General features: G+C 27.1%; 1 protein-coding gene across 3 annotated transcripts in view; it reads left to right on the top strand.

Annotated features, from left to right (window-relative positions):
- Positions 1–25,844, top strand: part of LOC100212983 (SUN domain-containing ossification factor) — a 65,210-nt gene extending 39,366 nt beyond the window's left edge. Inside the window, exons 5-10 of one of the 3 annotated variants that reach the window (XR_010636771.1) lie at positions 6,128–7,542; positions 15,757–15,844; positions 15,952–16,053; positions 17,428–17,529; positions 18,236–18,421; positions 25,184–25,844. Coding sequence is in view for 1 of the 3 variants with exons in the window: in XM_065791248.1 (XP_065647320.1) it covers positions 6,128–7,542; positions 15,757–15,844; positions 15,952–16,053; positions 17,364–17,529; positions 18,236–18,421; positions 25,184–25,374 (2,148 nt within the window). In the remaining 2 variants the exon portion in view is untranslated. Of the gene's footprint in view, positions 1–6,127; positions 7,543–15,756; positions 15,845–15,951; positions 16,054–16,125; positions 17,530–18,235; positions 18,422–25,183 lie in introns of all 3 variants that reach the window. The other 2 variants (XR_010636772.1, XM_065791248.1) reach the window with 2 other exon arrangements.
- The last annotated feature ends 674 nt before the right edge of the window (positions 25,845–26,518 follow it).

The following is a 26,518-nucleotide window of genomic DNA, read 5'->3' as shown; positions in this document are numbered from 1 at the left end:
TTTGATAGTCTTAGGCGACCCCTGGCAAATCGCCATACGACCCCTGGCGGGGTCGCGACCCACAGGATGAGAACCACTGATTTAAAGCATTAGCGAAAGAAATTAAAAAGAATTAAATCATATCTTTTGTGAAAATAAATAATACTAATACTTAATAAATTTTTTTTACTCAATAACGCATATGATTTAAAATAAAACAAAGTAAAATACTTTAAAAAATATACAATTAAGTAAAAATAAAAGTACACATTTAAAAAAATATTAAAAAGTTCAAAATTTACAAAAAAACTACTCAATTACTGTAACATGAGTAAATGTAATTCGTTACTTTCCACCTCTGTATATACCAAATAAACTACCAAATTATGTTTGAAAAACTGTTTTACAGTTGCATCAATTGTTTGTATGGACAAGTTTATCTACGTAATAAAAAATTAGATAAAATTAATTTTTTCATTTTATGTCAGGGTATAAAAACATTTTAAAATATGATTTTTTGTATGAATCTGACATAATTATTAGTTTTCTAATCTGAAAAGTATAAGAAAAAAAGCGAAAAATTTTAATAATTCAAATTTTAAAAATTAATTTTTTTTAATTTTAACCTCGTGATTGTCAATTGCCCTACTACTAGTCTATTATTTGGATGGTTTGCTTCTTTAAATACCAATTCAATGCCATCTTGATTATAGCCAAATTAAGCCAAAATATAGTTGGCATAATATGCTTTTTAACGAAATGCTAAAGGGATTTCTTTAAGTATTCTTCTATATACAAATTGAAAATCTTCTATATACAAGATCAAAGTCTTTTGAGTAATAAATGAGAAAATAGATAAATAATTTAGTTTCATTTGCTTTATTGTGTAAAAAAATCACAAAACTCTGTTAAGTAGTTTTGAGTAATTAAAGAATAAACAATGTTTAATTTCATCATGCATGGTGCACTTTTTAAGATTAAACCGTGTTTAATTTCCTCATATCACTCCAACAAATAAAAATTCCACTATTAGATCCAAAATCTTCATCTTCAATCTTCTTTTGTTATTTCAAGCTTAATCTTTTTTTTATTTTTTTAAATTTTTGTTCTTCATTTTGATTATTTGATCTAAAGCTTTGTCTAGATTTCTTTTTGCATCATCCATAACCATGAAATGAATTTCTAATCGATGATCATGAATTGAATTTTTAGCTAAAGTTCTAAAGACAATTTCTTTTATCTTTTTTTATTTTGTAGTTTAGTCAGCTCACTTGTTTTAAAAATCTTTATAATGACCTGATCTTTTTATAGCTAACATTGGAGAATTTATTTGAACTATATACTCATTTATCATATTCAAATCTGTAGACAGGTTTGTCTCTCTATGTTACATATAATGTATATTTATACATAATATTTTTTTTTTTTTTTAAACATCTTCGCTTCCAACAAGGCTGCAAGCAGCCACTAATTAAAGTTGGAAGTTACTGAGAGAGAAAAGATGAAGATTTTAGAGCAAGATAACGATTGACGGACGACTTAAAAGATTGCAAATTAAATGAATCAGGAAAGCAAGATGAAGGAAGCGAATTCCAAAGAGCTGATGTTCGAGAAAAAAAACTAGACGAATAAGTATTTTTGGAACACTTAGGAACAGTCACAGAAAAAGGATGACACTTAATTGAATGACGAGTAACACGAGAATGAATTTTAGTAGATGGCACAAGAGATGCTAGCTCTTTAGAGCAGTGCTCATTATGGTATTTGTAGAAAAGAGAAAGAGAAGCAACATTACAACGATGTGATAATGGTTGCGTTTTTGCACCTTGTCTAAAAGAGAAAGGGGATCATTAGAAGATCTGCCCCAGATATGGCAACAGTATTCCATACAAGGCCGGATTTGAGATTTATAGAGATAGAGAATAGAATGAGATGCAATCTTAGCAGATGCTAATTTTGCAACTGATTTGATATATGGTTTCCAAGAAAGATTGGAAGTAAGAGTTAATCCTAGAAGATGAAGAGTAGGTGGCTCATCGAGTACATCACCGTTCATAAATATAGGAAGATCTAAATTATTGCGATAACGATTGGCTGAAAAAAATTGAGTTTTATCTGTATTGAAGTTCACTAGCCACTGTGAGCCCCATGCTGTAGCAGAAGTGAGATCTTTTTCAAGCTCAAATGCCCCCTCCAAGCAATCAGAGAGTGTTGGTTTCTTATCACGACAAGAATAAATGGTAGTATCATCTGCAAACAATGCCACCTTAGATGTGAGAATATCTGGAAGATCGTTAATGTAAATTAAAAAGAGTATAGGGCCAAGGATAGAACCTTGAGGAACCCCTGAAGTTACAGAATAAGAAGAAGAGTGTTGTCCATCGAGGACAACTTTTATGCTACGATTGCTTATGGAGAAGACCAGCATGCCAAACTTTATCAAAAGCTTTTGAAATGTCAAGAGCAATGGCCTTAACCTCTCCACCTTCATCTAATGCACGATAAAACCTGTCAGTTATTACTGTTAGCAAATCAGCTGTAGAACGAGAAGATCGAAATCCATATTGATGGTCAGAAAGTAAGTTATTAGATTCAAGATGAGAAATTAGGTGTTTGTTAATTAAAGATTCAAAAACCTTGCTAATGATAGGAAGAAGACTTATGGGACGGTAGTTAGACAAATCAGATCGCTCTCCAGAATTTTTGAAAATAGGAATAACAGATGCCGCTTTCCAGCAGGCTGGAAAACAAGACTCTGATAAGCACTTGTTGAATAGTTTTGAGAGTATAGATGACAGCTCCGGAGAACACTTCTGCAAGACAATAACAGGTATGTTGTCCGGGCCACAAGCTGTAGAAGAGTCTAGGCAGGAAATCACTTTAGATACAGATGCTGGAGTGATATGAATGTCAAGCAATGGATCAACCTGTTTGTTGGCAATATCAGGTAGAACGCAACTAGTGGAATCAAGAGATGATATTGATGAAAAGTTTTTAGCAAACAATTCGGCTTTGTCTTTAGGTGAGGTGACAAAGTCTGAACCATACAAGAGAGGTGGAATTATAGATTTGCCCTTTTTATTGATATTATTAAAGATTCTCCAGAAGTCACGAGAGCCTAATTTTTGAGATGAGATACGAGATTTCATGACCTGAGAATAGCGGGTTTTGGCGTTAGACAAAACCTTTTTACAATTGTTTCTAGCAGTAATAAACAGACGTCTGTTTTCTGGAGAATTGTTTTGCTGATAATTATGGAAGTAACGGTTTTGATTGGCAATCGTAGCAGCACAGTGTGAGGAAAACCATGGAGGAGAGTGAGGCTTGACCTGGAATTGTCGAGAGGGAACAAAAGATTCCATGCCAGCCTGAATCCACAAAGTTATGTAAGAAGCACATCAGTCGAAGCACATCAGCCACCACGAAGAAAATCACAGAAAGAATCCCAGTCAGCTTTATTGTAGTTTAAGAGGTTCGATAATAGGGGGATTCAGGTGATGAAGAAGAATGAGGTATTAGTTTTAGAGAGATCAAACTGTGATCAGAAGAACCTAAAGGTGAATGTGGAGAAACTGAGCACTGACGTGGATCAGAAACAAGACATAAGTCGAGTAGAGAAGGTAGATGATTCGGGTTGTCAGGAAAGCGAGTTGTAAAGTTGACTATTTGAGTTAAGGATTGAGAAAGGCAAAAGTTGTGGGCTTGAATGCCTGCAGAGCCACTGACACTAGAGCCAAGCCATTCAGAGTGGTGAGCATTATAGTCACCGACAACAACTATATTAGCTGATGGATAAAGAGAGAGGGCTTGGTCAATATGATCAGAAATAATGTCAAAAAGAGTGCAGTCTTGAGATGAAGGAGAGCGATATAGAACAAAGAGAAAGGCAATAGAGTGAAGTGGTGCTAAACGAAAGCACATGAAAGAATAGTCTGTGGATTCAAACCTAGTTTCACGACAAATGGGTGAATTCTTACAAATGTAAATGCCCAGGCCAAGCATGTGACTATTGTCATATATGTAACATAAGTGTCAACCATCTTGCATCGCTCGCAGGTACAAGTTTTGTTATTGCATATTTGTTTTAAATACTCATATTTATACTCATAGCTTGATCATGTGTACTTTTCATTGATCTTACTTAAATCAGAAACAGCACTTTTATCTACAAATAAATTTTTATAATGAAACAGATGAGCAATCTACACTTTTATGATTTATTTTTTTGCCTTTTTCCATCGAGTAAATTTGGCATCTAAATTTAGTTTTCTATTTATAGCTTTTTTTATTTTGACAAATAGACCATTATCTGCACAAGTATTTAAACTTGTATTGTCAACAACCTAAGCTTTAAGTGTTTCCATGCTGATGAACTTCTTTGATTGACTGTTAAACTCTTTTAGAACTTCGTTGGTTACATTCGCTTTAGAAACCTAAGTTCAAACTTTGTTGGTTATATTTGCTGTAGAAACTTTAGTTTATTATTTAAATTATCTTTTACAAAACAATTTAAATAAATAAGTAAACTTTTAAAGTACTTTTAACAACAATTAATAGAAATAGATAAAAAAATTAGTGTAAAAATAAAAATGAACTAAGCATATCAATTTTTATACATATTATAATAGACATATTACATAGCCTCTAAATCTAATTATTCAAGACTTCCAAAACAAGATTTTCTTCATCATTTAAATGTTTCTTTTTTCTCTTTTTTTTTTTTTTTAATTTTATTATTTCTCTTTGAAATAACCTTTTTCCAACCTTTTTAACTCTTTGGTCTTTTACTATTCACTAATGTGTAATAAAATTAAATTTGTTTTATTTTTACTACTTTAGTAAACACCATAATTGTTTTTCCTTTTTTGTTGTTGTTGCAATAAAAGTCCTTCATATCTAGATATTTTCTGCCTAAACCCAATCCCTCAGTTGATGTATGTACTGGCAGATCTTAATTTAAAAGTTTGTTTTGGCAGATTTTTCAATTAGTAAACAAAAATATTTGTCTCTCTCTCTCTCTCTCTCTCTCTCTGTATATATATATATATATATATATATATATATATATATATATATATATATATATATATATATATATATATATATATATATATATATATATATATATATATATATATACATATATATCTATATATACATATATATGTATATATACATGCATATATATATATACATGCATATATATATATATATATACATGCTTATATATATATATATATGTATATATATATATATATATACATATATATGTATATATACATGCATATATATATATACATGCATATATATATATATATATATATATATATATATATATATATATATATATATATATATATATATATATATATATATATATATATTAGGGTGTCCCAAAAAACAACATTTTTGAAAAATATATAAAGACACCCCCTTAATGTGTTCTATATAATAAAAAATACTGGTTTTAAAAATTTTTTGAATATTCAATATTTTTAGGGGTCCCCCAAGACCCTTAACCATCAGATGGGTCCTTGATATTAATAGAAAAAAGTATGTCTTGTTAGGTCTCAAAAGAAGCGAAAATATATAAAAATTTTAAAAATAATCATCATTTTATAAAAAAATTATTATTTTAGATTTTAGTGAACAGAAAATGAAGTTTTTTAACTGAAAACAAAATATAAAGAATTTAACAAGATTTTTTTAATTATAATATTTTTTAACTATGTTTTTTAATAAAATAATGATTGATTTAAAAATTTAAAAAAAATTCTGCTTCTTTTGAGACCCAACATGATATACTTTTGAAGAACTAACTTTTTAATAATTGTAGGGACCCATCTGATGGTTAAGGGTCTTGGGGGACCCCTAAAAATATTGAATATTCAAAAAAATTTTAAAACCAGTGTTTTTTTATTATATAGAACACATTAAGGGGGTGTCTACATATATTTTTCAAAAATGTTGTTTTTTGGGACACCCTAATATATATATATATATATATAATGTAACTCTTATTTATTTAAAAGCAAATATGTATGCATTTATTTTATATTGGTTATATTAATAGCTGTAAGTTAACTGCAACATATTGCATAACATCAATAGTTTTTAAATAGTTAATTTGTTTTTGTTTTTCTAACAGATTGAAATCAAAAAGTATTATGGTTCTGAGCACTACTGTCCTTTAAGTTTGTTGCGCGTTTTTGGAATAACAGAAGTCGAACAGTTTGATAGTGAAGATGAGGATGACCATGATTCATCCGATGATGAGATTCCTAAGGAAAAAAATACCAATTATGAAACAATCAATATTTTTACTTCTGCAAAAAATGTTGTAACAAAGCTTGTAAACACTGTTGCTGAAAAGATTTCGGGTAAAAAGTTGGAAAATTCTACTGATATAAACAGCAAAGAAATTAAGATAAATGAAGCTATATACGAACCTGTCAACAGCAGAGAAATAAGGACAAGTGAAGTTAAACATGAGCCTGTACAAGAGCATTTTGATGAAGTAAAAAACGAATCTGAAAAACACTCTAACTATATTTATCTGCTTCCTGATGAAATTGATCATGATGCAAGTATTTTTGTGGATTCCTTTGAGTTTATGAGGTCTTCAAATTTTAATGTGTCTATTAATCCTAAAAGCATGATTTGGTTTGATCATGTCTTGCATTTTAAAACTTGTCCTGTAAAAAAGTTTTTAACTCATTTCAAGCATTACTTTAACTATTCCAAGCTTGTTCATTTTAAGATTCGGAAAAAGGCTGTAAAAAAGTTCAAATCAAACTTTTCAAATGTCTTGTTACCATCTTTTAAAACTCCGTTAAAATCTGACAATATAGAATTACAAAGTTCATATTCTTTTCAAAGCTTACCTAATACAGTTTCTATTTTTTCTAGTTTTCTGATAGAAAAATCATTAGCAATTGAACCTGACATAAAAGAAAATAATTTGTCTAATCTATATTTATCAGCTAATTATAATGTGGGTATTACTACAATGACTGACACATTAAATATTACAGAAAATAAGTCAAATGATTTAAATATTTCATTTTTAAAACCTTCAAGACTGAATATTCAAGAAACTTACTCGTCTCTTACATTGACAGATAGTTCAGCCATTGTGATTTTAACTGTTGATGGTAATAAATCCACTGATACAACAAAACCTGTGATATCTGAATACCATGAGAGTGAGCTGCCTTCTAACAGAACAGTTTTTCCTTTAGAAGATGTGAATTTAATTTCCAATCAGACTAGTATAAATGCAACTGTGAGTGTAACAGAAGTATCATTAAACCAATCAATATCTGAAGTTTCAGACAATGCTTCTGTTATTAACCCTGTATCCTTTTCAGATAATATTTCAGTCTCTATGACTTCAGAATTATTAGAACCAACAAATAGTAGCACTGTTCTGGAAACAACAAAAACTATATCAGGTCTATCAGGTAGTAAAGAATCAATTATCATGAAACTAAATGCAAAAGTTAAAGCACTACAAGCCAATTTAACACTAAGTATGATGTATCTTGATGAAATGAGTGAAAGGTATATAATTATGTTATTTATTTTTGTTGCAAAGGATAAAAAGTTTTTTTTTTCAAATAATAATTACCTATAATGTATTATGTTATATTATGTCTAATCTGATAAAAAATATGTTCGCTTTTTTTTTTCCGTTTTAATTAGATAATGAGTACCATGTTATGTATATATCAAACAAGTTTGTTATGTTTGACAAACTTGTATATAAATGTGTCTTCTTGTAAAAATTTAAAAGCTGTCTTAAAAGGTTTTATATATTTTCTGATTGCTAATAAAAAAAAGTTTTAGTATTGCTGCAAATTTGAAATACTTTAAATTTAAGATTAAATTTGCTTCAAAATAAATTACCTAAATGGATGATATTATTTTAGAACATTTCTTTACATATATATATATATATATATATATATATATATATATATATATATATATATATATATATATATATATATATATATATATATATATATATATATATATGTATATATATATATATATATATATATATATATATATATATATATATATATATATATATTTATATATATATATCATATTATAATATAGTAAGGAACTTAATAGTAATACTCATTCGACTGATTTGACACAGTACTCTTGGCAGCCATTGCAACTGAGGTAATAGCGAGAAAGAGTCGCAGCATATTTTTTTTTATAAGCAAAGTCAATGAAAGTGTGTGCAAATATCTAACTTATGTAAACTTCAAATTATGTAATATTAAAACATAGTAAAACATATATCAAGTTTTATAGTTTTACTTTCACTTGAAAATTGCATTGCGGCAACATTTCCTTAAGATTTGATCTGTAGCTCTTATTTCGATTTATAAAGTCTTTTATTTATTATATACTTTTAAAACTTTTATTGGATAATATGCCTATGTAACCGAGTGGTTAGCATGCCGGGTTTCTAATGAGGAAGCCCTGGTTCTACGCTTACCACTGGTATTTTTTTTTAAATTTATCGTGTTTTGATTTTTGAAAATACAAAATAAAACATTTTTGAAGAAAGAAGTTTGTATTGAAAGAAAGAAAATTGTTTTGTTTTGCATTTTAAATAACAAAAATTAAAAAAAAAAGCAAGTTGATGATTTAAACTTGCCACATGGCGACGCTAAAAAACAGTAAGGGGGTATAATAATTACATTTTTAGTAAAAATGTATTGAAATTTCTAATTTTATATTTAAGATAAATTATTTTATTAACTTTATAATTTTTTAAAAATTAAATTAAGGTAAAAATACCTAATATTAAGGTAATAAGAAAATTTAAAGTTTTACAGCTATTTTACCACGCCTCCGTTAAACATTCTAAACCAAGTGCGCGACAATGACAGAATTTCATAACCATTAAAATGGTATTATACTCCATATAATATATGAAGACTCAAATTGGACACTTTTAATTGATAATGCATGAGGCATTTTAGGTAAGTTTTTGGTATTTCCTATTTAACTTTTAGAAAACATCAGCAACATGTAAATTGATATATTTTGTTTTATATATCTTTTGTTTTGTTATTATGTATAAATAAATTGATTTCCAGTTAATAGATGCGGTCTATTTTAATTCTAATAATTATTTTTAGATTATTCAGATAATGTGTTTGTTCAATAGACATACAATCAAAACTATTCAAAACTGTTATGTTTTGTTAATTTGGTAATAAATGTGTAAATAAAAATGTCTTTTTTTTTTACAAAGCTAGAAACCACAATCCATAATAATTTGTATTTTATCTAAGTGGACGAAAGTTTATGCAAATATCTAACATGTAAACTTTAAGTTATCTAAATTATTAAAAATTATATCAAATTTTGCAGGTTTACTTTTACTTGAAAATTTCTATGCGGCAATATCTCCTTAATTTTAATTTATAGCATTTACTGGGTTTTTCATCCATTTAAAACAAACATTGCATCCATTTAAAATAACCATGACATTCATTTAAAACTACCATGACATTCATTTAAAACATCGTGACAATCAATTAAAACAATCGTGATTTTCAATTAAAATATTTAACGCATACGCAATATCAACGTTCTTTATTATTCGAAACAAAAGGTTTTGTTTATATATTTATATATTCAATAATATATACATTTATTTTGTTAATATTATATTAGTTTATTTTGATTTATTGGAATTTATTTTAATTTTAAATGGATATCATATTGGTTTTATATGGATGCAAAACCCGGTAAGTATGGTGTACACACATATATCGGGTTTTCCATCCATTTAAAATTAAAATAAATTCCATTAAATTAAAGTACATTAATATAATATTAAATAAATATATAAATAAAACCTTTTTTTTGAATAATATAGAATGTTTAGATAGCACATGCGTTAAATGTTTTAATAGAAAATCACGATTGTTTTAATTGATTGTCACGATGTTTTAAATGAATATCATGATTGTTTCAAATAAATGTCATGGTTGTTTTAAATGGATGCAAAACCCGGTATATGCTTCATGTTTTATAAAGTTTAATAAATCTTTTGTTTATTAAACTGTTAAAAGATGATATAGCATGCCAAAGTGGTTGAAGTGCTTCGTGTGGGTACAAATCCTTTTGCTTACACACTTAATTTTTATTTTTTTAATCTATTCCAATTTTCTAGAATACAAATTAAAACATTTTTAAAGGCCTATAGATGTTGTATGCATAACATTTATAAAGACATTATATACGACAACAAACGAAACGGAGAGAGTTTTTTAAAAAGCTTTTTAAAATCTCTAAAAACATAAAAAGTTTTTAAAAATTTCTAAAAACATGGAAGCACTATTGGAAATTTGTTGTGCATGTCATGATAGAGATACTTATATTATTAATGTGCTTAACAAATTAGTCTGTGCATTTAACACACATTAAAGAGACAATTTTCTTTCTTATAGATAATAGAATTTACATGCAAATTTTAATTTCCTTCAAAATTAATGGGGCAAGAGTCCTAATAAGCTGCGGATGGTCTAAAAAAAATTAATAGAAACTTATTAGATGAAAAAAATCATAAGGTCTGTCCCCGTTTTGTTTTTATAAATTTTAGTTTTTCATAGCAGTTTACAATAAGTTTACAATAAAGTATTGAACATTAATTGTTAACTCAAAACAAAGATTTTTATATTTTGCTCTTTTTTAAAACTTATTTAAATAAGGTGAAATTATTAAAGTGAAACAATAAGTATAATTTTCCTATATGTATATAGTTATTTTTCTACCGCTTACTAAAAACTATTGAAGTAAGGAATAAGTATAGAAAAGGTTGGCATGGAATAGATTCCTTAAGACCCGGGTCCAGACAGCTAGTGTGTGTATATATATATATATATATATATATATATATATATATATATATATATATATATATATATATATATATATATATATATATATATATATATATATATATATATATATATATATATATGTATATATGTATATATATATATATATATATATATATATATATATATATATATATATATATATATATATATATATATATATATATATATATATATATATATATATATATATATATATATATATATATATGTATACAGTATGTCCAGAGATGTAAGGTGGATTTAAACCTCAAATCTCTTGAGTGCCATCACAGTGTTCTACCACTAATCTACAATCACATTGAGATATCAGATTGATCGATAGAGTTATCAGATTGTTTCAGAGCGTAACCATTTGTATAATGTTGTTTAAAAATTTATGTCTGACTTCGCAGTTCATGACAATCTTGAGATAAAATCTAATTTGATGTTTAACTCTGCGTGCTATGCTGCAAGGTTTTATGTGCCAGTTATTCAAGTTTAAATTGTTGAGAAGCATATATAAGATTGAAAAGCTTACATAAGTTATATAAGATTCCCTCTTTTCTGTCTGTCTTTAAGAGTAGTTATGTTCATCATTTTGCATTGAGTTTTGTAGTTTTTATTTTTTAAAGCTAGAGGAGCTTTAGTGCATTTATTGTCCGATTTTTTTTTTTTTTTTTTACATCACCAACAAAGTAAGAGTTCTAAACTTGTAAGGCAAACTCCAGATGTGGCGTAATATATGCAGTATAAAGTTCTTTTCAAATGTCAGTGTCTCTTGATACAAACGTATGTTTAAGAATTCTAAGCACATTATTTGTTTTGTTTGTAATGTTGCACTGTTGAGCATATTTAATATTCTCAGAGATTAGGATTCCAAGAACTTTTTTGAAATTAGTGACTTTTAAAACTACTCTTTTGGTTGTATTGCTGTCTTCGGTTTTTTCCATAAAGTAATATAATTTTATTGTTTCAGAGTTAACATGCATGGCTTTACATTTTTTGCATTTAACTTGATTAGTCAGGTTTGTTTCCATTTAACAATCTCGTAATATGTATATATATATATAAATATATATATATATATATATATATATATATATATATATATATATATATATATATATATATATATATATATATATATATATATATATATTTATAAATATATATATATATATATATATATATATATATATATATATATATATATATATATATATATATATATATATATATATATATATAAACACACACACACACACACATATATATATATATATATTACGGTTATGGCTGAAAATATTTTTGAAAAGTTTCTCCTGTGGTCACAAAAGTGTTTTGTGACCACAGGTGACCGCCTGATAATTTATAAATTATTATTAGAGCTCTAAAAAAAAGTTCCAGCACCAATGATGCTCAACAACATGGTAGGTGTCTTATTTTACCAAAAATATTTTTATCCCAAAGTATATCATTTTGGGCCTCCAAAGAAGGGAAATTTTATAGAGATTTCATTGCTAACAGTCATTTTTTAATGTAACTTTTTAAAGAAAGATATTGGTAAAAAATGTCTTAAAAAGTGCCTTTTTTTAATTTTTGTTTAAAAATGTTATTTTTTCACAATAAATCGGAAAAATTGATTTTTTTATTTAAAAACTTTAAATTTTCTAAACTTATCTATGAAATGACGCTTCTTATGAGACCCAACTTGATATACTTTTGGAGAGAAATATTTTTAGTAAAATATGGCACCCGCCATATTGTCAGGTGTCTTGGTTCGGGAACTTTTTTATTAATTAAACAAAACAAATGTGATTTTCTTAATCAGTATTTTAATATTCATTTACTCCTACTATAGGCCAGAAAAAAGATTTTTTTTTGTCATAGCCCTAATATATATGTATAAATGTAAGTATATATATATATTTTTTTTACATCTTCACTTCCAACAAGGCTGCAAGCAACCACTATAAGAGTTGGACGTTACTGGAAGAGAAAAGATGAAGTTTTTATAGCAAGATAACGATTGACAGACGACTTGAAAGATTGCAAATTATATGAATCAGGAAAGCAAGATGAAGGAAGCAAAATCCAAAGAACTGATGTTCCAGGAAAAAAACCAGACAAATAAAAGTTTTTGGAGCACTTAGGTCATAGAAAAAAGATGAGACTTGGTTGAATGACAAGTAACATGAGAATGAATTTTAGTAGATGGCACAAGAGACGCTAGCTCTTTAGACCAGCGCCCATATAGTATTTGTAGAAAAAAGAAAGAGAAGCAACGTTGTGATGATGTGATAAGGGTTGGAAGTTGGCTCCAAGAGCAGATCCAACTATGTTCACAATGGATTTTTATACCTTGTCTAAAAGAGAAAGGACATCATTAGAAGATCCGCCCCAGTAATGGCAACAGTATTCCATACAAGGATGGATTTGAAATTTATAGAGATAAAGAATAGAATAAGAAAGTGAGTAAGAAAGTGTCGAGCTCAATAAAGAGATGCAACCTTAGCAGATGCTAATTTTGCAATGGATTTGATATACGGTTTCCAAAAAAGATCAGAAGTAAGAGTAAATCCTAGATGATCATTCATCGAGTAAATTACTGTTCATAAATATAGGAAGATCTAAGATATTGTACTGTGAGCAAGTAGGTCTGGTGAACTTTGCAAGAGGTAAGACTCATGACAAAGACCACGAATATTAGTGAATGATAGGTTTAGAGGACTTAGTGATGATGATGGTTTTTTGTGTTTTATAGTTTTTAGTACTTTAGTCATTTTAAATTTTTTAAAGAACTTGACTCAAAGCATAGATAGTATTCAGTACACTATTTAATAGTCCAAGCAATTGCCTCATTGCTATTAATAAACCCTAAGCCTTAACAAAGGGCTCCAAGTGTGGTCTCAACAATTCACACCATAAGTATGAACAGGGACACCATCCATGCGCCACATGGCACTGTTAGTACTCTGATATTTTTCAGCTGTTGATGGAATCAGCCTCTCTGAGAGCTACCACAGAGTTTGGGAAACCTGACTTCCAGCCGGCCTCAGATCCATAAAACTTAGTTTTAGAGCTGTACCCTCATTAGGAGATAATAGAATGAGTTGCCTAGTCATAAAAACAGAGACGCAAGCAAAACTGATGCATTGAGTCAAGAAGATCTAGCATTCAGTGTCCTAAACTGAAAACAATGTATTAAAAATACATCTGCGCTAGCCTAATAGATGAAGAAGGGGTGCGAGGCTGGTCAACAGATAGAATCTGTTTACCCTTTAAGTCTTTGCCTAGGAGGCTTTTTACAAGACAGTAGCCAGATGCGATTAACATCTGCCCAAGATGAGTATTTTTATCGAGACACCATCTCTAGCCTTTACTCAACCAAGCGCCTCAAATCAGGAGGTGTTTTAAGTAAGAGTTAACTCCTAGCCTTTGCCTAAAAAAGTGTATCCTACAAGGCATCGGGGCATGAAGCAGGTTGTCTTGATTATATGTGCTACCAGTAGCTGGATAACCTGACCTTACATTAGGATATATATATATATATGTATATATATATACATGTATATATATATATACATATATATATATATATACATATATATATATATATATATATATATATGTATATATTTATATATATATATATATATATATATATATATGTATATATATATATATATATATATATATATATATAAATAAATATATATATATATATACATATATATAATTTCAGTTTACATAAAGAAGAACATTAAGTACATTAAGCTTACAGTAGCAAAAGTTTAGAAATATTTAATTTTTGAAACTTTTTACAAATTTTTTCAAATTAGTTGGAGTTTTCTTTAAATCAGTTAAATTCATAATAGTAACCACAAAAATAAAAAAAGATCCTTAAAAGTATGTCTTAGGCAATTGCAATTAAATAAACAAATAAAAAAACAAAAAATTGCCTTTCAAGCAAAGAGAATTTAAATAAAAAAGTATAATTCAAATAAAACAAAATGAACTTTTCAAGAAAGTGTTTAAAAATAACAGTAAAAAAATATAAATTGCACGATAATGTTATCTTATTAGCATTAACTTTTTAAGCTACCACAATTTACTAAATTAGCATAAAGCAAGGTTAATTACAAATTAACTTAAAAATCAATATAGAAATATTATTATCCAAAAATGTTATGGACATTTGCTTTTCTATACTTTGCTTTATCATATATTCAGAATTCAATCATTTCTTTGAGGTTTTTTTTTAATTTAAAAAAGGCTTTATGTGCTAAAGTTTAGAAACAGTATCATACTCTGCAGTTAACTCAAGTTTTTGAAAATAAAACCTTATGTTAAACCAATTTAGTCCTGACAAACAAAGTTTTGGAATAAAAAATTAATTGAAAAAGGTGTTATTTTAACTTTAAAAAAAAAGTTTTCGAATTGCATAGCTCAGATCTTAATTCTGTTTATCATCTTTCAGAGTACATTGACTGGCAATAAATTAGAAAGTAGAAAATCAACTTAAAAAGATTGAATCTTTGTTTTGATTGAAAAATGCTGATATGACATTCTTTAGGGTGTTCTTATCAATTTGGTGGTTACTATTATAAATAGAATAAAATTATTGATCAAAAAACCATTCGGTAAAAATTTCAGCTAATTTTAGAAAAGTAAAAAAGTTGTGCTTTAAAGGCGTGTTTTATATATATATATAAATACAGGAGTTCTTAACCTTTTGCTACAATAAACAAATATTTAAGTAGAAGCTTTAAATTTTTTAAGAAGCATGAACTTTAAACCTACAAGTTTATTATTGCAAAAATAAATTTATTAAAAATTATTCTATTTTACTATATAGATATCGTACTGCAGTAGAAGAAGTCGATAAACGACACACAAGTAAAAATTTAGCACTCAATCTTTCAATTACTTCACAAAAAGAAATAGTAAGTGTAATTAATATTCAAGTGTATTTATTTTGTTCAAGTGATCATATGTTTAATGCAAGTAACCATACGTTGAATTTAATTTATCCATATGTTTAATTTTCCAGTCTATTGCTCAGTCACTGCTCTTGTATAATCTTTCCCAAGAAATTTTTGTCCTTACTGGCCAGATGAAAAACATGGTTCAATCCATTGAAGAACAAAAGAAAGTAAGAAAAGCTTTTCAGAATTAATTTTTGTTTTAAGTTTTTGTTTTAAGTTTGAAAGTTTTAAATTTTTAGTTTGAAATCGAGTCTTATATACAGTGAATCGAGTCTTATATACAGTGAATCGAGTCTTATATACAATCAAGAAAAAGAAAGTTATCATGTTTTTATATTCTTTACCAATTTTTTATTTTTTTTTTATTTTTTAAGAACATTTAAGTACAAGTTTAGTTGTTTTAAAACCTAATAATTTGATTCATTGTGTTAGCCAATAAGCTGTTCTTATCAATTGGCTGCACCTGGTAAATATCCTTTATGCCTGATAAAATATCTCTTATGCCTGATAAAGTATCCCTTATGGCTGATAAGATACCCCTTATTTTATCAGGCATAAGGGATTATAAATTACCCCTTATTTTACTTTTTTTATATTTTTTTTTTTATAATGAATGAATTTTTAATATTTGCTTTAATGAAATTTAAAAAAAATATGTTATCTATTGAATAGTAATATACCAGCGCACAAAATAACAGGCGGTCAATGGTCAACGAAAGCCTGAAATGATCAAAATTGCTGTTTTGGTTTCCCAAAATATGTTCTTGCCAGTTAAAAAAATTTTAGTTTTAAAAAGTTTTCAAAATATTAATATCTAAAATATTTTAAAAAATTGTTAAAAATATTTTTGTTTAGGATTTTTAATTCAATTTTATATGACATAAGCAATATCTTTATTTTTTACACATCTTTAAGTTTCATTTCACAGTAAAATCAATGGTTGCCTTTTATATTATTGATTAAAGTTCTTATTTTATTATTTTCTGCTGTTAATTAAAAAGATTCTCCTTCGAATTGTTTTTTTGTTTTTTTTTCGTTATTCAATTTTTTTGCCAAACTTTTTTTTATTAAATCTTTTTAAAAAGTCTCTTAAAATTTTGTCATCATTTGTGAAGTCATTGCAATGAAGGAAAATTTATGAAGTCATTGCAATGAAGGAACGTTATTAACCGGTTTAGCAATTTAAATAAACTATAGTTATCATTAGCACATTTTTTCTATTTTTTTTATCAAAAAAATGGTTTTTTTTTTTTAAAACATTTTGTCAGCCGAGAACCAAGAGGCTGTATTATCTTTTTTTTGTGTTTCCAAGAAAGTTTAAGTTTTGAATTTTAGCATGTAAAAGCTTTGTGCTAGAAAGTCCCCTACCTTTGATTTTTTATTTTGTACGCTGGCAATATACATACATAAGCAACTTAACCAAGCAAAATAATAATAGATATATATTATGAAACAAATGAAATGTTTCTTGTTTTAGGTTATTGATGTTCAATTTTCTTTAATATTGGTTGAATTTTTTTTGGTTATTGTTCTGATTCTAGTTGTGTGGTGTAAAAAAACACCAGTATTTATTGATCAAACTTCTCAAAAAAATCTCATAATCCAAAAGAACATTAAAGATGAACCTCTTGATTTAGTAGCAGGTAAAACTTTATAATAATTATATTTGCTTTTTTTTGTTTTGTTTTTACTTTTGTATATTATAATTTTTTAAAAAGAAGGGTTTTGCTATGGAAACAGTATGGTAATACTATCTCTATATGTGACATGAATAACTTGAATTAGAAAAATGACTAATGTTTGTTACGATGGGGTAAAAGATTTTGATATTAATTCAAAGGTGTTCTTACAACAACTTTCACTCATAATTAACTTTATTTTATACATAATTTAATTCAATCTTATTGTACATATGTGCTGGCATTTTTTAATAAAGTATTTGCTAATGTTCTAACTGATTAAAGATCTGAAACATCTGCCAGATTTTAATAACAACCTTTTAATAATAACCATCATTTGTTTATTTGCATTCATTTAAAATTCATGATGCAATTATTAAACCTCTTGTAATGTTCATTAATGATTTATTTATGCGTCAGCATAAAAGTTTCATATTAAACTACTTAAATGTTAAAATTAAAAAAGTAGAACAAATTAGTAGAACAGCAATAAAATTTTATTTCTTTAATATAAAGTTGAAAACTTATAGATTTTATTTTTTATTTATTTTATTTCGTCATTAAAAAAAGAATACAATGTCGTTTTAAATAAATAAAAATTACTTTATCACTATGCCCCTATATATATATTATAATTAAGATATAACTGAAAACTATTTAAATTTTTCAGAAAATAGAAAAAGAAGCTTCAATCAACAGTATGGAGAGATTTCACGTTGCTCCAGTGTAGAGGCTGTGAAGAAAAAAAGAAAAAAGAAAAACAGACCTTTAGATGATATTGATATAGACGCAAAGTTTTCTAAGACTGCTGGCTTATTGTTTTCAGCTGGAAAAGGATTAATTAATGGCATAACAGGTTAATGTAGTAAATATTTAAAATTATTAAACTTGTCCAGAGCACAAAGGCAGACTCTGTGGCATAACAAGTTTATGTACATCAAATTGTTTAACTATTATCTTAATATAACTTGGTAATATTAGTCTTGGTAAAAAGTTGTGATGGTAAATCCTACGACATACATAAACTTTTTTTAATAATTGCTACACATACACATATGGTGTATGTGTATGTATACACACACATACATACACATTTATATATATATATATATATATATATATATATATATATATATATATATATATATATATATATATATATGAATGCATACTATGATAAACAATCAGATATCATACTAAAATATGAAGCTACTGGTGGCTTTTTGGTAAATCGTTAAAGCGCAAATTTTTTTGCATAATTGACTTAGTGGCAAAAAACTAGAAAAACAAAGTAGGGAAATAATTTTATTTAAATTTTTCAGGAATATTCTTTGTATTAAAAATATACAGAATGTATTTTTATGGAATATATTAAGACTAAATAAATAACTACTATGCCAATTCTTTAAAACTATTTATTACTATTGTAATAACTTTTTTTCAAAATACTGTTCTGCCATGTAATACCAACAACTTTTTGTTACATGAGTGTTCTGCCATGTAATACCAACAACTTTTTGTTACATGAGTGTTCTGCCATGTAATACCAACAACTTTTTGTTAGAATTATTTTATTGCTATAAGTACCATTGTCATTTTGTAGCAATTAGAATTAAATACCTAAGTATTGATTTGCTATTTAATATGTAGTTTGACTTATGCTTATGCATTGTGTGAGAATATCAGCATTTTCTTAAGGTATAGACTACTGTCAAAATGCATGAAAATGTTTTAAAATGGTTGAAAAGCTTTTATAAAGATACCTACATTACAAAAGTATAAAAATTTAGACAAGATAACTAAAATAATTAACAAATAAAAAATTTGAAAATCAGAAGAAAATCTTATGAACGGGAGAGTAGTCCTCTGAAGAGCAGTAAAAATCTTTTGTAAGAATAAAATCAAATAAAATCATATTTCCTTGAACTTTAAGTAATTATTTCCTTAATTTTAATCGTTTGTAATTAATAATATTTGTAGGTATGTTAACGGATTGTTATTCATTATAAATTCAGGTAAAATTTTTGTAAAAGGGATCGTTTGATAAAGTAAAATTGGATTTAGTGAATTGCTACAATACCAAATTAAGCAAAGGTTCACATTGAAAATCAAAAATTTGTCTATGTCTATAAACTATGTCTTAAAAAATGTTTAAGACAGCTTACTGCTTTCCAAGCAGATCGAATATGCCAACTGTACAATACAAAAATCAATATCAGTGATTCTCGCCCACAACAAGGACTCTGCAAATTGTGTAGAACAATTTTACGCACGAAACAAGAGGGGAAAGAAGTTATACTCTCTCTTTGTTTAATTTCAACACAAGTGAGACCTGAAACAAGAGACACGATGTGTGTGCCTTATCTGCCAAATTGGTATTCAAAGCTGCAATAAAAACATCCTTTTGAAGAGCAAACCACCATCAAGAAAGACCTTGCAGCACATGCCTTTGCCCTTTAGGAAAAGGTTTGCCTCACCAATAATCTCAAATAAAGTTTAGGGAAAACCTTTAATCTTCAAGCAGCTAAAGATGTCAGAGCAGCCGAACAAATTGCATCTCAAGTTATTTCCAATAAAGAATTATACTAATTATTATAATTAAACTATTTGATTTGCTTAAGCATTTGGCAGGCCTCCACTTACAATTACCCCAGGTAAATATATTTATACTTGAATAATTTTGTCATATATATTAAAAAAATATTTTAAAAAAAAGACAAGTTTGGTTTTAGGAAGTATATTTTTAACAAGTTTCTAATCACTTTAAAAACAAATAATTTGAAAGTTTTAAACTTTCTGAACAAAGTTTATTATAAAGATAAAATATGTATGTTTTGGTTTCAGGTCAAAGTAGTGCCCAGCCACTATCAAGCGCTCCAAACTTGACTACTCTAGCTCTTGTAAATGTACAATTAAGTACTGGACTATCAAACAACAGAATAAAGAAACTGGTCAGAACTGTTAACCGAACATCAAGCCCCAAGATGGTAGAGCCAAATTTTTATAAGAATTTTTTAAGAGCAGGTCAACACTTAAGTGATTTCTTCGCCTGCAGTGACATAAAAATTACAGACGAAAAATAAGGTCCAGTACAGTTCGGGTTGTTGTTCACTGCAAAGATTTATCAAGTCTTGTGAATCATGTTATTCAATCTCGCAAAATTTCTGGTGGATATTTTGTTAAGCTCAGAATTAATGGTGTTAAAGTTTTTCTTAAGTTTTATCTAAATATTGTTGATACTGCATTAAGGATTGATATCAGCTTATCACCTCAAAAACAACCTCTCACTCAAAGGACTGGCAAAGATACTGGAGTTAAGAGACAAATTCTTGTTGCAGTATCAGAAGATTTGCCAGAAACTCATTCCAACATTGAACATATCTGGTCACTGATTAATGCAAATGAAATTAAACTAATTTTGACTTGTGATATTAAAGTTGAAAATATAACTTGTGGTCTTTAAACCCATTCAAGTATGCACCAAAATTTTAGTTTGAAAGCAGCGTTCATTTTTTTATTTATTCTTTGTTTTTTTCTTCTTTTTCCAAAAAAACCATGTGGAATTTGAAAATTTTTTCTATTTTTAATCTTGAAAAAACTTCAATGTCATATAAGGTTTTTTTACCGCTGCAATATTGCATTTCTACATTACAGTTAGATTTTCATTAATCTGTTGTACCTCATCAGATAATTAGTTTTATTGTTTATTTTATGATTCAGCAATATGAATCAAAAACTTTGTTTTGCTAAATTGTCAAATATCTTATTTGAAATATTGGTCAAATATCTTATTTGACCAAATTCTAAATCTCTAGTTTTATAAAACTTTAGTTAAGCAATTTTTCATTAATTAAATAACTTATATGCTTCTTAAAATGTAGACACCAATGTCTGCCAACTCCGGATAAATGTTCATAATTTTAGCTGCAAAGGATTCTGTGATGTCTTGTGGGACCAAATGATCATAACAGTACACAACTCTTAATATAAAAACTTTTGCTTTATTCTTACCAGAGGGCTTCCCACAAAAAAAAATTTTCTTCTATTAATTAAAATAATTTTAAAACTATTTCATAACATTGCTTATATAACATTTATATATCATCTAACATTAATATGTTGACGCAGTTAAAATGTGATATAAATTTTACAGGTTTTCCATATAAGTCTTTTTAATCATGTTATCACTGTATTCGTTTCATATCAGTTTAAATATATACCCCTTAATTAGATGCTAAATATTTAGTTAATAATACCAAGAGAAAAAACAACAATTATAAATAAGAAATATCTTGTTTCAAAAATTATCTTTGAAATAAAATCAAGCATGGATAATGCGAGGTAACTTTTTTTTACATGTCTTTTTTTGTGGTGCCAGATCTCGATTATAAAACTTTATGAAGTAGGATATTCTCATATAAACAATGTGTCTGATTAAACTTTCTTTTATATGAAAAGCATGATCAACATGTTCATCATAAACAAATGTAAAATTACAATCGTTTTTTATTACTTTAATAATTTGTTGTATAATATTTTTTTAGTTAATAAAAGTTTCATTTGCATTTGCAAAAACAGTTTTCATTTTGTGAAGTAGATTTTGTAAAAAAGAATCAGTGTTAAATAAGTTACTTTCCCAGGGTGTCACACTTGAAAGAACTTGTACACATTTTTGACAGACTTGAACTTTATTAAATCAGCTGCAATTGATTTCAAAATTTATTTAATTGACTGTGAAACTGAATCAGTTGAAACATTTTGTAATGCATAAGGTTCTAGTTACTTTTTAAATAATGAAGTTGGCTGTTTAAAAATCAATTTTACATTTGTAGAGATTTGATTCTCAAATACTAAGTTGGTAATTGAGCCAATTGTAACTGCAGCAGAGAAATCTGATTCAGGGGGACAATTACTGTTAGAATCATATTTTTCTATTGAAAAGAGTACTAATACATTTTTATATGCTAGTTTAAATTGCATTGCTGTTGGTGTGTCATTCCAGCTTCCTTTGCTTTGCATTAATGTAAAAAAATTTTCTAAACAGTCCTGATATACAAATATTAGAAATAGTGACATCTAAAGCTCAATGACTGGAGTTACTTGTTTGGCTTTGACCACCAGAAAAATACCAACCCTAAATCCAAACTCTTAAATCTGTTGTATAAAACTATTATTTAGAGTTAAAGCAGAGCGTGTTAGTTTATATGCTTTTAGATTACGAGAGTTCAAATAAAATATCCATATTTTTAATGAAAATGGCTGTTGACAAAACATTTTCAGACAATAGTTTTGCAACAGCATGTTCAGTCAAAGCAATAGCAACTTAACTACTAAAAATTTGTGTTGTCAATTTTACTCGCATGGCTAATAGTGATCCTGGATCCTAAATGACAATCCGTCAATTTTGGCACAAAAATTTATTTAATTGTCTCTAACATTTTTTATAAGATGTGGTGTATCAAAAAACAAGAACGCTTACTGGTTTGCCATTAGATTGATTTCCAATGATTTTTCAAGAAACATTAAAATAGTGCTTCTAGCAGGTAATGAAAAAGTCTTCTAAACATTTTGAAAACTTGTAGACTGCGATACATGATTCTTAAAGCTAAAATTTTATCTTTAACAGTCTAATATTTTCCTTGTTTAACACGATTATTTATACGTAATTGACTTTCAAAAAATTAAAGTTGGGTGTTTTTTAGATAAATTAATATTTTATTAATAAAAATTTTTTTTAGATAAATTAATATGTTTTATTGAACCATCGCATTTTTTTAACATCTCGTGCTTTTCCTTTAGTTTCTTGAGTTTTTTTTTAAGTTCTAATTTGCATCCTAATAATAGATTAAACCTAATTAATTTAGTGGAATTATTTACATCGTGTTATGTATAATAAATAAATTTATATTTTATTTCATAAAATTTAAAGTAAAACAGTGTTGTGAAAGCCTCTTTAAATTCTTAATATACTAGTTATTCAATAAATTTGATTTGACTAATAATTACTTACCTATCTTTATCCTTTGAAAATCTAAAAAAAAGATATATTATTTCCAACATTCTTTCAACGCTTGTTTTCAGAACTGATGGCTACACAAAAGGCTGGTATATTTAATATTATGAGTATTTAACAAGAAAAGCAAACTTGGTTCTTGAAAAGCACAGTTCAATAATATTATCGGTTGAACACGATGAAATTCAGCACCGTTTAATCGTTAATTACTCAAAAACAACTTGACAAATTTTTTTAGTTTTTTTGCACACTGAAGCTAATGTGTTGTTGTTTGATTGTAATAGTAATAAATATTGGTTATCATTGCTATCGGATTAAAACAAGTAAACAAATATTAAATCGAAAAAAAGTTTCTTCAAACTTCAAAGAAAATTTTCTTCAAAATCCTTCATTATCACAAGTTGACATTACAAAATTGACCGGTATTTCTCGATCATCAGTTGGATTTATTTTGTGGCGATATAAACAGACTCAATCTATTAAAAGAGAAGCTTGAAGTGGAAAAAAGAAAGGATTTAAAGATAAATATAAAGCAAAATCAGTCATTCGCTCCATAAAGGCAAATTTATGTCAGTCGCAGAGCGATCTTGCGAAAAAATTTAAATGCAGCCCAGCTTTGATAGGAAAAGTACTTAGATCTCAAGAATATTAAGCATATCATAAAAAGAAAGCTCCAAAGCGATCCATTGTTGGAGAAATTAAAGTAATTTGTCGTTCAAAAAAGCTATACAAACTTTTAAACCGAGAAAACTTGTGCATAATTGAAGACGATGAAACCTATTGCAAAAAGGACTTTTCACAATTGTCAGTGCAGCAATATTTTTATCATGCCCACAATATTTTGGCCTGATTTGGCTACAATTCACTACTCCAAGAAGTCTCTAGAATGGTATGAACAAAATGGCGTCGAATTTGTTTCTAAGGAAGCAAATCCTCCAAATTGTCCTGAGCAGCGAGTTATTGAAAGTTATTGGTCAATTATATAAGGAATCTTATTGAAAAGCAAGAAATTAGCTACAAATAAAAAAGGTTTTAAGAAAAAATGGATAGCCGTCTCAAAGAAAGTAATTCAAAGCAAGATCCAGCAGATGATGTCAAGTACTCGCAAAGATATTTGGTTTATATCTAAGGTTAATATATAATTCAATTAGCTTCATTGCGTTAAAAATAAATAATTCAATTAGTTTCATTGTTACAAAAATCTGTTAAGTAGTTTTCGCGTAATTAACAATTAAAGGGTGCTGAATTTCATCGTGTTTTTTTGTACTATTTTGAGAAACGAATTAATCGTTTCTCAAAATAGTAAAAAAAAATCTCATGTTATAAGAATGATTGTAAAAGTATATAACAAATCAGAAATAAAAATGTTAAACATTTTCAATAATAAATTAAAAATATAAGTTATACTTACATTTTTAAATTAAAAATATAAGTTATACTTACATTTTTAATTTATTTCTTTTTTTATATTTAAAATTGTTAAAAAGCAAATTACATTTAATGGCCAAATATAAACGAAAAACGTTTTTAAAGTGAAAAATAATAATTTTTATTTTGTTCAATCTTTTTGTTGCATAATTTTTATTTTGTTCAATCTTCTTGTAGGAGCATTTTGTTGGAAAGCGTTTGCTTACGAGAAACGTTCTAGAAATACTGATGCTTTACTACTCGACGATAATCAAAAAACTGATGTTAAAATTAAAAAAATACAACTGAATCGTGCAAAAAGTTTAGATTTTAAAGCAATCCATGAGAAGGTAATTACAAATCGTCCTCGTAGCGTAGGGGCACTATAAATGAAATGAAACGATAGAGTGCTCTTGTTTCTGTTGCATCGATTAACCAGGTATATTAGATTAGCAGTGGTATGGGTATGAAATTGGTTTCCATCAAATTGAGAATAGTTATTATGGAAACGCTAGCTCATTGTAGGCACAAAACGTTTTTAAAACGTCTAAAACATATCTTGTGCCCACTGGGTTGTGTAAAATCAAATTCCTACGTTTATCAGTGGTTTTGATTGTAGCTTTTGATATTTTAAGTTCTTTTATTGAGTTAAATTTTTTTTTAATTACACATAGCAATTCAAAAAAGATATTTAATGTTGATACTTGGATATTTATAGTAGAAATCTTTTTGTTATTAAATTTTATTATATAGCGCCATTTTATAGTTTTACAAAAACGTTGTTTTTATTATCTTCAGTTTCTAAATTTTAAATGTTTGTACGTAATAAAATTTTTAGAAGAATACATTTCAATTTTAATTTGTTTTCATTTTTTTTCTATTTATTATTAATTTGAAGAATTTAAAACATAATATATGCACAACCTATTAAATTAACTCAATTCGTAAATTCTGAAGCCAAAAAATTTTGCGCACGTGCACAGTAGACCAGATTTCACTTTTACTGGACAAAACTAATAACTCGTCTTATAAATTTTAAGATTTACTTTTGCACTGTTTACTCATTTGAGGATTGCGGTTACAATTTTGGGTTGCTATGGATACCTAAATTGTTTAGCAACCACATTTTATTACCCATAATTTTATCAAATTACTCTCATAATTACCGCATTTTTATACTACAATTACAATTATACTACCGTATTTTTATACTACAAATTTAGTAGTACTATGGATTTTTTTTCGGTTGATAGTGACACCTGAATTGCCTGGAAGCGGTTTATTTTGCATAGTACTAGCTTAAGTTTCATAAAACATCAAAGTTATAAAATAGACTAATACGTGGCAGTCTAATTGAAAATTATTTTATGCATTTAAAAGATAAAAACGCATACCCAATTAATCATTTTAGATGTTTTATGGAGTTCCAAGACTCTATTTTATATTTCGTGAAACTACTACATAATCCATATAAAAAAAAGAACCTAATGCCTATTCTTTTTTGTGTATATAATTATGTAAAAGTTTTGGTTT

The sequence above is a fragment of the Hydra vulgaris genome, chromosome 02 (genome assembly GCF_038396675.1).
Source record: "Hydra vulgaris chromosome 02, alternate assembly HydraT2T_AEP".
Classification (NCBI taxonomy): Eukaryota; Metazoa; Cnidaria; class Hydrozoa; order Anthoathecata; family Hydridae; genus Hydra; species Hydra vulgaris.
Note: the sequence above shows the minus strand (reverse complement) of the source record. Positions and strands in the feature narration are given on the sequence as shown.